The sequence below is a fragment of the Trichomonas vaginalis genome, chromosome I (assembly GCF_026262505.1).
Source record: "Trichomonas vaginalis G3 chromosome I, whole genome shotgun sequence".
Taxonomy (NCBI): domain Eukaryota; phylum Parabasalia; order Trichomonadida; family Trichomonadidae; genus Trichomonas; species Trichomonas vaginalis.
In genome coordinates this window covers 3,108,017-3,121,327 of record NC_067203.1, presented here as the reverse complement: position 1 = coordinate 3,121,327, position 13,311 = coordinate 3,108,017, and the positions used below count along the sequence as shown (strand labels likewise).

General features: G+C 33.5%; 8 protein-coding genes and 1 pseudogene across 9 annotated transcripts, besides 1 other annotated feature; 2 read left to right on the top strand and 7 right to left on the bottom strand.

The window, feature by feature from the left end:
* Positions 1-13,311: part of a mobile genetic element that runs on past both edges of the window.
* TVAGG3_0919690 (organellar and viral DNA polymerase type B) lies at positions 1,184-3,426 on the bottom strand (the record flags this gene model as incomplete). Its single annotated transcript, XM_051252181.1, has 1 exon — positions 1,184-3,426. A coding segment is annotated over one exon (2,243 nt), but the record flags the coding sequence as incomplete, so codon positions are not given.
* On the top strand, positions 3,518-3,991 carry TVAGG3_0919680 (uncharacterized protein; the record flags this gene model as incomplete). The annotated part of the gene is made up of 1 exon (XM_051252180.1): positions 3,518-3,991. The coding sequence occupies one exon, from the start codon at positions 3,518-3,520 to the stop codon at positions 3,989-3,991; it is 474 nt and encodes a 157-aa protein (XP_051077754.1).
* On the bottom strand, positions 4,011-4,617 carry TVAGG3_0919670 (annotated as a pseudogene). The gene has a single exon. A coding segment is annotated over exon 1 (607 nt).
* On the bottom strand, positions 5,487-5,897 carry TVAGG3_0919660 (organellar and viral DNA polymerase type B; the record flags this gene model as incomplete). The annotated part of the gene is made up of 1 exon (XM_051252179.1): positions 5,487-5,897. One exon carries the CDS (start codon positions 5,895-5,897, stop codon positions 5,487-5,489), a length of 411 nt encoding a protein of 136 aa, XP_051077753.1.
* TVAGG3_0919650 (organellar and viral DNA polymerase type B) lies at positions 6,261-6,548 on the bottom strand (the record flags this gene model as incomplete). The annotated part of the gene is made up of 1 exon (XM_051252178.1): positions 6,261-6,548. One exon carries the CDS (start codon positions 6,546-6,548, stop codon positions 6,261-6,263), a length of 288 nt encoding a protein of 95 aa, XP_051077752.1.
* Positions 7,549-8,634, bottom strand: TVAGG3_0919640 (integrase core domain containing protein family; the record flags this gene model as incomplete). The annotated part of the gene is made up of 1 exon (XM_051252177.1): positions 7,549-8,634. One exon carries the CDS (start codon positions 8,632-8,634, stop codon positions 7,549-7,551), a length of 1,086 nt encoding a protein of 361 aa, XP_051077751.1.
* Positions 8,675-10,774, bottom strand: TVAGG3_0919630 (keratin-associated protein family; the record flags this gene model as incomplete). The annotated part of the gene is made up of 1 exon (XM_051252176.1): positions 8,675-10,774. One exon carries the CDS (start codon positions 10,772-10,774, stop codon positions 8,675-8,677), a length of 2,100 nt encoding a protein of 699 aa, XP_051077750.1.
* Positions 11,115-11,792, bottom strand: TVAGG3_0919620 (organellar and viral DNA polymerase type B; the record flags this gene model as incomplete). The annotated part of the gene is made up of 1 exon (XM_051252175.1): positions 11,115-11,792. One exon carries the CDS (start codon positions 11,790-11,792, stop codon positions 11,115-11,117), a length of 678 nt encoding a protein of 225 aa, XP_051077749.1.
* Positions 11,810-12,586, top strand: TVAGG3_0919610 (uncharacterized protein; the record flags this gene model as incomplete). Its single annotated transcript, XM_051252174.1, has 1 exon — positions 11,810-12,586. The coding sequence occupies one exon, from the start codon at positions 11,810-11,812 to the stop codon at positions 12,584-12,586; it is 777 nt and encodes a 258-aa protein (XP_051077748.1).

The following is a 13,311-nucleotide window of genomic DNA, read 5'->3' as shown; positions in this document are numbered from 1 at the left end:
TATGCTAAACTTTGTTTTCCAGGTGTTATTTCTGCGAAGTCACTATGAAACTGACCAAGGTTTTTACCAATGAGAACTCTTCCATAACGTTTCTCAAACTCTTCAGCTAAACGAGGGATATCTTCATTGTAGAGATGCATACTGTCGCGTATCGCTATAAAAGATGTCCATTCCTAAGTCTTCAGCAGTACAGAATACTTCACACATTATTCTCTTCGACATTGATAGAATATTAACACCAAGTGGACAGAAGTTAAAGTGTCTGCAAATGCTTTTCGTTAGCTTGAAAATAGTTTTATCTGAACCATCCAAACCTTCGAACTTCACTATATGGTTGTAGTTTCTGATGGCATATCTTATAGCATCTTTGTCATCTACTATGGTTATTTTTGACTCAATAGGAGATAGAATAGTTTTGCCATAAATACTGTTCAGAATGAGCTTTATATTTTCTTGCAAAGGATTTCCTTCTTTCTTATACTTTAACCTTAACTCAAACAACTTCTTTACTTCATCTCTTATTCTAATATCTCTGTTTCCATCGTAATAGTATCCTTGCAACACATCACATTTGACACCTTGATATTTTATGAGGTCTTGTAATGTTATATGGTCAACATACATTAAACAGCAAGTGTTTGAACTTCTGGGAACGTTAAGTTCTGGATTTAGTTCAGGGTCACAAACTATTAAAGGAAAGTGTCTATGTATTCCAATCTCTGTTATCTTAATGAGAACAAAGAAGCCAGACATAAACTTTTCACCAATGGGTTCCTTTTGGTCGTCATCGAATAAATGTCTCATGAGATACTCTGTGCTTAGCATTTCTTTCTTCATAACCTTTGGAATTCCTTCTAAAGTATAAAGTCTTGCTATAGCTGATGGATATAATGAAACAGCGTCGAAGTCAGCAATGAGTTTCTTTTCGCTCTTTTGTTTAATGTTATCTGACAGCATACATCTTCCACCTTGAATGCATCTCGAAATAAACTCTCTTGGTTTATTTGAGAGGTCATAAAGATTTCCATTCGGGAAGTACACTCTGTTCTCAAACAATTTGTTAGCAATTGAACAAATACTAACGTAGTCATAAACGTTTAAATCAAATTCTTTCAATATGTCATTGTGGAACTTAACAAAACCTTCTCTTAAAATTCTTACATCTTGTTTGCAATAAAATGTGCTATATTTTTCTAAGTCGAAGTGGTTTTCATCTATTCTGCAACCTTTGATGGAATCTATGTTCTTCATGAATGTATCTGCATCCTGGATAAACTTACATGCTTCAGAAATGACACCAGTTCTGTTGTCATTTGCTAACAAAGTACTGCTGTAGTAGTTGTATGGAAATACTTCTTTCGGTCCTGTTTGTAAGTTAAACATAGCAGGAAATAGTTTAAGCTTCTTATTTATAACACTGTAAGAGTCTTTTATAATAATTGCCCTTCCTTTATATAAGCCAGTTATTTGCATTGTTCGTGAACCTTTAATGATGGGAGTTCCTTTCACTTCTGTCATGTGTCTTAAGATGAAGTTTATATCATAGCTGAGGTTATGGAAATATATTAAACTCTTGTCAGGAAGTCGTTCCAAAAATTCTGTTGCACAGTTCTGACCCCAAATGCTTTCACTCACCGAACCATCTTCACTGTCATAACATATGTTAAAAGCTTTATGAAAGCCATCGGTACTACACTCAAAGTCAGCAAAGAAAACATGCTCAGGAATGAACTTACATTTATTTTTATTTACTTCTTTTGACTCGGCTTTCTTCTTCAGTTGTACACAATACTTTGGAGCATATGTCAAATCTTTAAATGGTGCAAGGTTCTGTTTATATAAGTCAGTCGTATATGTGAAAAGTTCTCCATAAGAAATAGGTTCGAAATATTTGCACTCCCACAATGTTTTCATAGCATCCCATAGCGGTGTAGTTCTATCCATGTGAACTACATATTTATCTTCTCTCTTTGTATAAATCTTCATCTGTTTCTCAATGTTCATTCCACCACACTCCTTCAAGATTTCTATATAGTTGCGAATGAAATATGTTGTCATTGGAAGTCTTTCGTTTAGCATGTAGTGGTCTTCAACAAGAAGTAAGTCAATAGTTCTAACAGTTTCACATTCTTTTGGTATATATCTCTTTATTTCATTATGTCTTGAGTCATTGAAATAACCAATGGTAACATTAAATGCTATACCTGTTGCGTCAGAAATTTCTTGTACTTTACTTTGAGGAAAGTCTCTAACACGAATGACTTCTCTCATGTGGTCAATAGTTTCTTCATTTACTCCAGCCTGAATGCAAGCATAAACGAAACAATTGTCTTCTGTCATAAGTGTTGCAGTTCTTTTGTTCAGTTCATTGAAGATTTGGTAGCGTTCAAGATTTATAGGTAATGTGCAAAGATACTTCCAGAACTGACCGCTTCTCTTCTTATAAAACTTCTTTTCACCATTATCTTTCCAAAAGCTTTCTATAAGTGCTGGGTTTCCTGTTTGCTTAAGAGCTTCCAAAATGGCTTTCTGGTCATTTGTCAGTGTGCTTTCATCTCTATATGGTCGCTTCTGTGGCTTTCCTTTCTTAACATCTGACATCGTTAAGCCTTCATATTCTGTTAAATCATACATCTTTATTTCAGTAAGATTCTTTATGTTTGTCAAGAAGAAGTCATAGTGCATTTCAACAATACCTGCAGCATTTGCTTCTATCTCTGATATAAAGTTCTCCTTCAAGAGCTGATGTAATAATGTTCCAATATTATTGAGGTTTAACGTAGAACATTCATACTTTCCACCAAGTTTATAACATACCATCCATCTCTGTTGGGAGTTTATTTTAATTTTCTCTAAGAGTCTCATGAAAATCTTACCGAAATGTTTGTGTAAGTAGTCTCTGTTTGGTTCATCTAAAGCTTCGATGTTAAAGTCAATGAGTCTATTGCCTGACTTCACATTTCTCTTCCTATTCTCTTCATCTTTCTTTAACCATCTCTCACCTTCTTTTGGTTTGTCGTCAATGGAACGAATGACATCGTTAGCTTTGCGAACTTGTTCTATAGCGCTCTTAAACATCTCTCTTCTCTGTTGTTTCAGTGTGTCGTCTCTTCTTCTTGTTTCACCAACGTTCGCATTTGTTATGTCAAACATCTCACGCCTTACTTCATGTGGTACTGAACGTCTATGATATAAGTCAATAGCAACGTCATTTAAAGGAAATGCTCTTGCATGGACTTCGTCCTCGCCGCGTTGCGGCTTTATAAACTCATGAATTCTATCATAACTTAATGCACCATTATAGTCTTTAATGAAGTCAGCGAGTGCTTTTTTGTTTGTCGCGTAATGTTTTGCAACATCTATGTTAGCTTCTGTAAGAAGTTGTTTTATTTCCGAGTGTTCTAACTTAGACAACTTCCGATACATCTTTAGTAGGAAATAAAAAAATATTTTTTTGAAAAAATTAGCTTAGATTTTTTTAAGTTATTTTTCAAAATAATTTAATATTTTTATTTTAATGAAACACATGCAAGATTGCAAGTTCTTTTCATACAATGCTCTCGCTAATGCCATCAAGAATGAGTTCAATGGTGCTTCAAACGTTAATGTTATCTTTAACAAGAAGTTTGTGAAAGAATCTAAGTTCGGTCAGTATGTCAGACCATTAGCTATTGTCATTGACCGCAAACGTTATACTTCACAAGAGTTAGCAGTAGTTTTGAAACAAAAGAGTTTCTTCGTGAATGTCAAAGATACTCATTATACTGTCATAAAGAACTCTAACATTGACTTCTTCAGTATTGCTTTAAATCTTTCCGAACAGAAAGAATATAAGAAAGGTGAAACAAATGTGAAATATTATCCTTCATCTCTGAAGACAATAACGAACAAAAATGTTATACAAAAGTTCTTACCAAAGGTTGAAGAAGCTTCTATTGACATTGACGAAGGAAGTGAAATGGTTGAAGAAATAGACCCTGAAGTTATTTAAGCAAAAATATATTTTTTTTTCATTCTTCCTCTTTGAAGTTGTCGAAATATTCTGTTATCTTTTCTTTCAGTAATGTTAAGTCTTCTTTGAATGTAAGTATTGTGCAACCTTTGATGTCATAGTGTGTTTGAGGAAAGTATTTTGACAATTTCCTTTATTTGCTCATTCGGTGTCATTGAAATCGGTAAGTTTTCACGATAGAACCAGTTTCTGTCAGATTTATATATCTTAGCTAAGTCATAAAAACTCTTGTTGTTTCTTCTCACTAAATGCAACATAACCATATCTCTATCTTCTTCTTTCTCCAACTCTTCAGCGTAAATCATATACTTATAGTTCTTTTCCTTTCCTTTTGGTACTGAACGTGGTATTCTTTTCTGTATGCTTTTGTCTTTGGATTCAATGACTTCATCTTTTGCTTGAAGTTTCTTTTCCATCTCTCCACGTTCTGCTTTATATAGTTCATCTAACATCATGAAAATATAACAAGCATAACGAGGTGAAGCCCACATTGCTACAGCATTTACTAAAAGTCTATGAACATAATAACCTTTCAAACCAGGAGCCAAATTCTTGCGATTTTCGTACGGAATCTCTTCCCCCGGTTTTCCGAGGGAAGCAATCATATGAGGAAATTCTTCTAAAAGTTCTTTTGCCTGTTGGTTTTCAAACCAATGATATGCTTGCTTTGTAGAACTAAGAGCATTCATTATACTTTGCATCTGGTACATATCGTCTTTGACTGAACGAATGAGACGTAACTGTTTGTTATATTGTATGTATTCGTATTCTTCATTTATGGCTTCATGGACTATAACTGTTGTTGTGTTCTCTGATGTTGACATTACTGTCTTTATATTCCGGATAAAAAAAATATTTTATAAAAAACTAACTTTATTTTTTCTGAGATAAACACTATTTCTTCACAACATTAAATTTTATCCTGTATGAAATGACTTTAAAAAGATTATTGACTGACTTCGAATACTATCTCATTGACGCACTGACAGACCCTCAAAACTGTGTTGAAAGTTCTTTAAGCTTTAAGATTGAAGGTACGACGCATTTTGTCTTCACTTACGTATTGAAAGAATATGACCGTTATCATAACGAAGTGAATCAAACACTAATAAAATTTGTAGATAAAAAATTGGTTAACAATGAATATTTTAAACGTGAAGACCCAAACACTGCTGGAGATGATGAAGAATACAGACAAGTTATTGAAAAAAATAACGCAAGATTAGATGCAATAGAAAAGAAGTTTTGTGAATGTCTTACAAACACGTATGAATATCTTATGCGGTGGGAAGCCAGATGGAAATAAATTTACGTCATATATACAATTTATAAAATCTTATGACTTCATGAACGATAGCAATTGTTGTGTTCTCTGATGTTGACATTTCTGTCTTTATATTCCGGATAAAAAAAATATTTTATAAAAAACTAACTTTATTTCATGAATTTTCACAAAAGACAAAAAATAAACGCTTTACATGTATTTTTCAGCAACTTCGTCAAATAATTTTATAGCTTTATCTATCTCATCTACTTCAAACGTTTCTTTACCTTTCGTGGGAGCACCATACATTTTCTCAAACTTTTCAAGTAGTTCTGTTTCTGCAGCTCTCATATCATTAACGAACACAACCTTGACTCTATTGACTGTACTGTCATATCTTTGAGTTATATTATATGTCCTTCCTATCTTATATCTCTTTGTATTGAAGTCCTTCGGTTTCTGAACGATATAAAGTAAGCCTTCACTGCAACGTTCTGAGTCGAATGAACCATAAGTTATGAAGTTATATCCAACAACTGGGTCAATCCATAACAAAACTATTGGTATAAGACTTTTGTCGATGAGATATGCTGTAGTTCCATAGAATCTTACCGATATCATGAGCTCAGGATTTCTTGTCAAAATTTTCTGAGTAGAAGCAATTCTAACCCAGTCCTTTGTTTTCTTTCCAGAAGGTGTTATAATGTCTGACAAAGAATATTTGTTGTATTTCTTACAGTATCTTACGTTTAAATCACCAATTCTAACCACTTTGGTGTCATTGTCAATCTTTCTAACTGTTTCAAACTCAATGTTTGTCATTTCTGTCTTTACATACAAGATAAAAAAATATTTTATAAAAACTAACTTTATTTTTGCAACTAATGAAATTCATGAAATTTGGTCATTTTTCAGACAAAAATAATGTTTATGTTAGCATGTTAGATCTAACACGTTTTCTAACCACTTTTCTAACATAACTATTTACAAGCGTTTCACATGGTATATGTTGCGATGGTTCATGACTTTAAACAGTTTTGTGGCTTCTATTTCTTCACGAAGGATATCAAAAATTTTAACTATGCCGAAGGTTTCTTTATATTTCTTCTTGACATCAGACAGAAGGAAATCTTCTGCTGTTGGATAGTTTTTGTTCAGAAATGCTAACATGTCCATTTTATCTTCTGCTGGTTTCTCTACTTCTTTCTTTAAGTCAGCATAGTCGTTTCTCATACGTTCTATCTCTTTGACGGAGTAGTTATATTTCCTCATTGCTGCTTTACATTTTGAACATTGTGGGTTCATTTTTGCGTTATACATTGAAATTTGACCTGCTAGAACAACTAAGGCGTCAATGGTTTTCTTTAACTCAAAAGTTGTTGGTTTTATCTGTTCATTCCATACCTTACCTCTTCTATCTTTATCTCTTATCTGCCATACACATTCTGCAACTAATGAAACAAAGTTGTCGTATGTCTTAAACTCCCCGGATTTATATATGTCAGAGATGTTCTTATATACCATGTCGCAATCTTTGTCCATAACTTTATGGTTGCAATGATATCCTAGAAACTCATAGTTTACTTTACGTATGAATTTCTTAATTTCTACTGAATCAGTTGGTTTCACTTCTATTTCATCGAATTCATGAATAGTGAGCTTTTGTTGTTGGATTTCAGGCAATTTGGGTAAATGGTCAATAATGTCCTGCATGTCATAAAGATACTGTTCATTTGTTTCATCTTTCGCACTACAGTCTAAATTACTTGTTAAAAGTTCTTGCTTTATCTTCTGGATTTTTGTTTCAAAAGTATATGAAGAAGGAATAAAGCTTTTCATCTCTACTAACATTGACGTAGGATTCATGACTAAAGAGTTTGGTGCTGTAGTTGTTTGAATTGTTGTTGTGCCGATTGTTGAAATCATATCTTTTATACAAAATAAAAATTTTTCTTAGAAAAAAATTAGCGTTATTTTTCTTTCATAAGGAAATGACCAAATTTCATGATTTTCGAGAGTTTTAGACCATGTTAGAAAAGAGGTTAGAAAACGTGTTAGATCTAACATTCTAACATAAACATTATTTTTGGTGTAAATTTCATGATTTTCGAGAGTTTTAGACCATGTTAGAAAAGAGGTTAGAAAACGTGTTAGTTCTAACATTCTAACATAAACATTATTTTTGGTGTAAATTTATGACAAAAATAAATGGTACCATTAATGATATCATGACTGTTCTCATTCATGTCTGATTTACATCTAATGAAAAAGTTTAGAAGAATTTTCGTATTCTTTCTGGCTTATTTTTGTCTTTCCAGTACTCCCGCTCTAATGGTCCCAGATGTGTTGACTTTGACTCTCTCAAGTTCTTAGATGGTATAACATCTTCAACGCCTCCTTCATATCTTACTTTATAAGTGTCATCGTTTATGTTATAGCCAAGTATTTCAATAACCACTCCTCGCTTTGCTTCGTCAATGGTTTCAGCAAGTTTGCCATTACTACTTTCAACTAATTTATGACGAGGGTAAAATGCTATGGAGTCGTCAGCAGCTTTTATAAGATATCCATTACCTTGCGTAGAGTCTACGATATAATAATTTCGACTTAACCTTAAACGTTTCTTTGTCAACGGTTTGTCGTCAAGAACTACACGAACTTTTGTACCAGGAATGAGAGTAAATTGTGTTGAATTTCTGATATTTTGTGTTTGGCTTCGTTTCTTTTGTATATACTTTTCTTCTTGTTGTTGTGTCATTGAATTTGGTGTATGTCCTGTTGTAGAATGTGTTGAGGAATTATATACTTCGAGAAAATGTTTCATTGTTTCTTCGGTAAAGTCTCGCTCTTGATTTAAATCTCTGAGAGTCCTTATGAAGCGGTTTATGATGCCGAGTATGTTATGGTTATAGTCTTCAGTAGTGTAGTGAGTTATGTTATGCTTAATGAGAAATTCTGTGATTTCATTGCTGAGGTATGCACTGTCTTGGTCTGATGTTAAAGTACTTGGGCTATGTTCTGCTACAAACTTTTGTAAAACTCTTAACACTTCACGAGTTCCTTTATTTTTCATTGGATATGCATATGCTTTACGAGTGTTAACATTAATGAAGATGAGGAATGGTTTATGTCCTCCTTTTCTGCTTTGAATGAGAGTGTCAAATTGGTATGCGTCAGGAGTGTTGGAGTAAATTGGTAAAAAGTAGTCGTAAGGGTTTATTTTTGTTTGATGTACAACATTTTTGTCAAAGAACTTTTTCACTTCAGCTCTGTTAGTAAATCCCCAACTTTTTGTTGCTTCATTGAACTTCTTAAATGACCTCCATGGATGTTGTTCGAATACTTCTTTCAAGCTCATTTATGTAAAGTTAAAGATTTTATTCTAGGCTCAAGCGCGTTCATTGAACGCGGTACCATGCGAATACAGTCACAAATGGTGGCATATAATCTTCACCCGAGCCTGTTGAATTTGTTGTGAAAGTGTGTGAATGATTTCCTCCTGGTTCAGTTGGTCGAAAAATCTTTTTTGCTGCATGGTTATAATCTGGAGATAAAACGTCATTGCCAGCATAATATTCTGAGTTGTATAATGGATGGTCTCTTAATGAGTGACTATGGTCACCAGAAAAGTTTGTAGTTCCTGTATGAGTGTGCGGTGGAAGGTTTGCTTCTTTAATTTTCTTCGAACCACCTGTTTGCTTTGAAGAGTTCGCACAATAGAGGAATTTATCTACAATCTGTTCCCACGTACCAAAACCTAAAACATTTGCTGGATTTGTTGAGTTCATTGACGTATAAATAGAGCCTATAGGATATAATGTTTGAAGTATTTCAGTCTTTAATGTTTGAAGCTCTGTTTTGTCAGCTTTCTTATCTAACATTGTTGGTAGTTCATGTGCTTCAAAGTTTCTGGCATGATCTTCGATATTCCTGCAACTGTTATCTAAACTGTTAAGAGTATCTTTTACGCTTGTACTTGGATTTTCTAAAGGTGCACTTGAACCAAGGTCAAAGTTCAATATTATGTCGTCTGCTCTAACAGTAGTGAAGGATTTATGTGTATGGTTCTTGTCAGCTTTATTATCATATAAATCTTGAGCAGTGAATTTAACATTATTTTCATCATCCATGACATAAACATTTTTACAGCTAATTTCTTTCTTCGTTGTTATGTTTTCATTCGATGTTAAACCTTGTGGAAAGTTAGGAGGTTTACAATATAATGCATTCCCACCAGTTCCGCCAACCGTTCCTTCAATACTTTCTATAGCAACAGTTGAGAAGGAGTTATGTGTATGGTTTTTGTCTGCTTTCTTATCTAACATTGCTGGTAGTTCATGTGCTTCAAAGTTTCTGGCATGACCTTCAATGTTCCTGCAACTGTTATCTAAACTGTTAAGCGTGTCTTTTACACTAGTGCTTGGATTCTCTAAAGGTGCACTTGAACCAAGGTCAAAGTTCAATATTATGTCGTCTGCTCTAACAGTAGTGAAGGATTCATGTGTATGGTTTTTGTCAGCTTTACTGTCTAATGTAGCTTGAAGTTCATTTATATCGGAGATATTGTGTTTATGAGATTTCAAAACTTTGTTCGTTGCGTCAAGTTCATCTTTGTCAGCTTTACTTTTAATAGCATCTTCAACGGTTATTTTTGTCTTAACTCTCAAAGTAAATCTTGGTTCAACTAATACACCGTTAACAGAGAAACTAGAAGCATAAATTTCATCGTTATAACCAAATGCTTCTGGTGCTTTACCTGTGTCATACTGTACAGTACAGCTTATGTCATAACCTTTAGCACGAATGTATTTATATCTTCTTTCATTAACATCTTCCGTCTTCACTTCATCACTTCGTGTTAAATATCCATGGTAGTCCGTTATAATCTGTTCGTCTGAAGTTATATAATGAACATGGTTTTTATCTGCCTTACTATCTAATTTCTCTTCTATCTCATTCACTTCTAATTCAACTCTTCCGCCAGAACTCTTATTATCATTAATCTTTTTCATTAATTCGGTAATTACGTCATAAAGACTATATTCTGTTTTCGGTTTTGTAAATAATGAGTCAAAATTTCTTTTCATCATTACATCGCTGACATTAATGATATCACCAATTCCTTTTTCATTTATTCTCTTCATTAATTCTGCAATAATGACGAATATATAATCTGTTAATTTATTCTCTTCATCGAGGGTTATAGAATGTTTTGAAATTGAATCATACACGTTTTTAATGTCTCGAATAACCCGACCAGTATCCTGTTGTTCATGTTCTTCGTTCCCGTCGTTACGTGGTTTTATATCTCTAACCATCATCAACGCAGCCATAACCGGAGGGTTTGTTGCAATCTGTTCGAAAATCCGTCCGTTATGTACGGTATATCTAAATAATTTCTTTGTGTTTGTTAAAACATTTGAAACAAGTCTTTTAAAACCATCTACAAAATTTCCTGTTTCACCTAATGTTCTTGCAGCATTTACAAGCTCACCCATTCCCGCTTTTGACCCCAAAAACGTCCATATTGCATTTATTTCACTCTGTATAGTTGTCCATTCAGCAAAATTAATACCCGCATTCGCTAAGCTGAAAATGAAATTCAGTGGATCGAACTTAATTCCACCTTCTTTTTCAATTTCAACGAACTCACTAACATGAGATTTTAAATATTCTTTCGTTAAAATTGTTTTCCCCGATGTTATGTCATTAACGAAACTATCACCGTCAAAAGTTAACGAATTCAATTTCGTCGTTGATGCTTTTATTTCATACACCGCTTTATTGATAGTTTTTGGCTCACCTTCTTTAGAAGCATATGAAACATTAATGAATGAATTATATGTTCATGAATGAGTTAAAATCAATGATTTTCATTAATGACGCCTTTAATGATTCATTTACTGTCGAATCCCTTAAAGTAATTAATGAACTGTCATTTATGAAAGGTACACTGCAAACCGTCGAGTTTGGATCAAATGCTATAGTTGGTGCAGGAATATTAATGATATAAGTCATTAAATCATTAAGTGACGTAAATAATGTTGTTGTCTTTGATTTAATTTCTTTAGCATCTGTTATATACTGTAATTTTATTTCTGTAGTTTCTGAATTAAAGATATTCGCTAAAATGTTTTGTAAACTGTTTTGAACAGCTGTGTAAACCGTTGAATCCGGAACCCTTACGATTTCACCATCCTTAATAAAGGGCATTGTACATGGCGTAGTGCTTGGGTCAAATCTTTCGGGATTATAATTCAACATATATTCTAACGCTTCCTGAACAGACTTATATACTGTTGTGTCGTTCTTCATGACAACTTCACCATTTACAATGAATGGCATAGTGCATGGAGTTAAAATGGGGTCAAACTTTTCATAGTCCTTCCATGTTATGTATTTCTCAGTATTTCCATCAGAAATAACAATATATTTGTCAGTAAGTGTGAGAGAGTATTGACCAAAATATAAATGTTTAGCTCTGTCAGCTTCATACGCATATGCAGCTATACTCATATTTTAATGAGAATAAAATGTTGTTCTATTTGCAAAGTACAGACCCAAACGAATACGGGACAGTAAAGCTACAAACAAACTTAGGTCTACAGAATGAGGCGCTTGCATTCAGAATGGTTGACTTTAATACTATTGCTTCATTCGTTATAACTGACGAAACAGATTTCATGGAGATTGAAATAGATGGAAAGAAGCACGAAATAAGATTTCACAATAATGTAGAATATAAGATGGAAACATTAGCTGGAGTGTTAAATGCTCTCATAAGTACTACAATAAACAAGGATAACGGAGAAAACTTAATGAATGTTAAACTTATTGCAGGAGTTTTGAAGTTCAGTTATGCGAAAGAGTTTAAGATACCAAGAATGAGTCATAGAGTACAACTTCTTTTGGGAGCATACCATATGACATTTCCTTTGAAAAGTGTTGACAAAACGATTGAGATGAAATCTGTTCCATACGTATGTTATGGCAATTGTTTGTACGTTGAGTCAAAAATAGCTAATGTCACAGGTATTTCAGGAGTTAATAGTAAAGGTTCAGTAGAATATAAGTCTTTCTGTTATGAAGTAAATTCAATGTTCATTCCAAACGTTCCTGTCATAGTAACTCATTTAGGTAAATGGGTTCGCATTAGTCCTCATAATTTGAAAGACATGCAATTCAGACTTGTTGACTTTCAAGGAGAGCCTGTAGAACTGAAGGCACCAGTGCGAATGACTGTTGAAGTTGACTTTTTAGAAAATATTAAATGCAACAGCTTACAAGAGAACTCAGAGCTAAAAATATAAAGTATGAATGTTATGTATTAGGTCATGAACTTTGGTTGTTGCTGTTTGATGAAACAAATGAATTAGTTATGTCAGTCAAGAGAACAGAAAAATATTGTGTTAGTGAAAACTGCACCAAGTCAATAAGATTAGGTTTGCATTATGAAGATGAGTTCGATACTGTTGAAGAAGTTTTGGATAGATACTATAAGTTGCTTTAATTTACTAAAACATATTTCAAACAAAGCTTATAGTAAGTAGATAGTTTTGTATATTCGTTCGAATATTTATACTTAAACTCAACTCCTGTAGTTCCTGGTGTTTCAATGATGCGGATGTTACCTATTTTCATGAATATTGGCGTTTGACCACAGCATTCGATTTCAGGTCGAGATAGTCAATGACACATTGCTTTCCTGTTATTCGTGAGATAACATTTTCAAGGTCCTCTTTGTTAGAATTATTTGGTTCTTACTTATAAGATTTGTCAAAAGCTTCTTATCGTCTTTGAGTAAAATTGTTTGGTATAACTGAAGAAGGTAATGGTCTACGTTATCTGAAGGATTTGTTTGAACATTTGTGTAAGGGTTGTCGTTGGCGTCTCTTGAAAGAATTTGGTCCAGTGGTGGATACTCTAACTTAACATCTGATGTAGCGTTAGCGTTTGAAGCTGTGTTTAAATTCACCGACTTAAGATCTGGTTCTTTTTCTTTCAAACACTCCGAACTATAGTTCTTTATGACAAT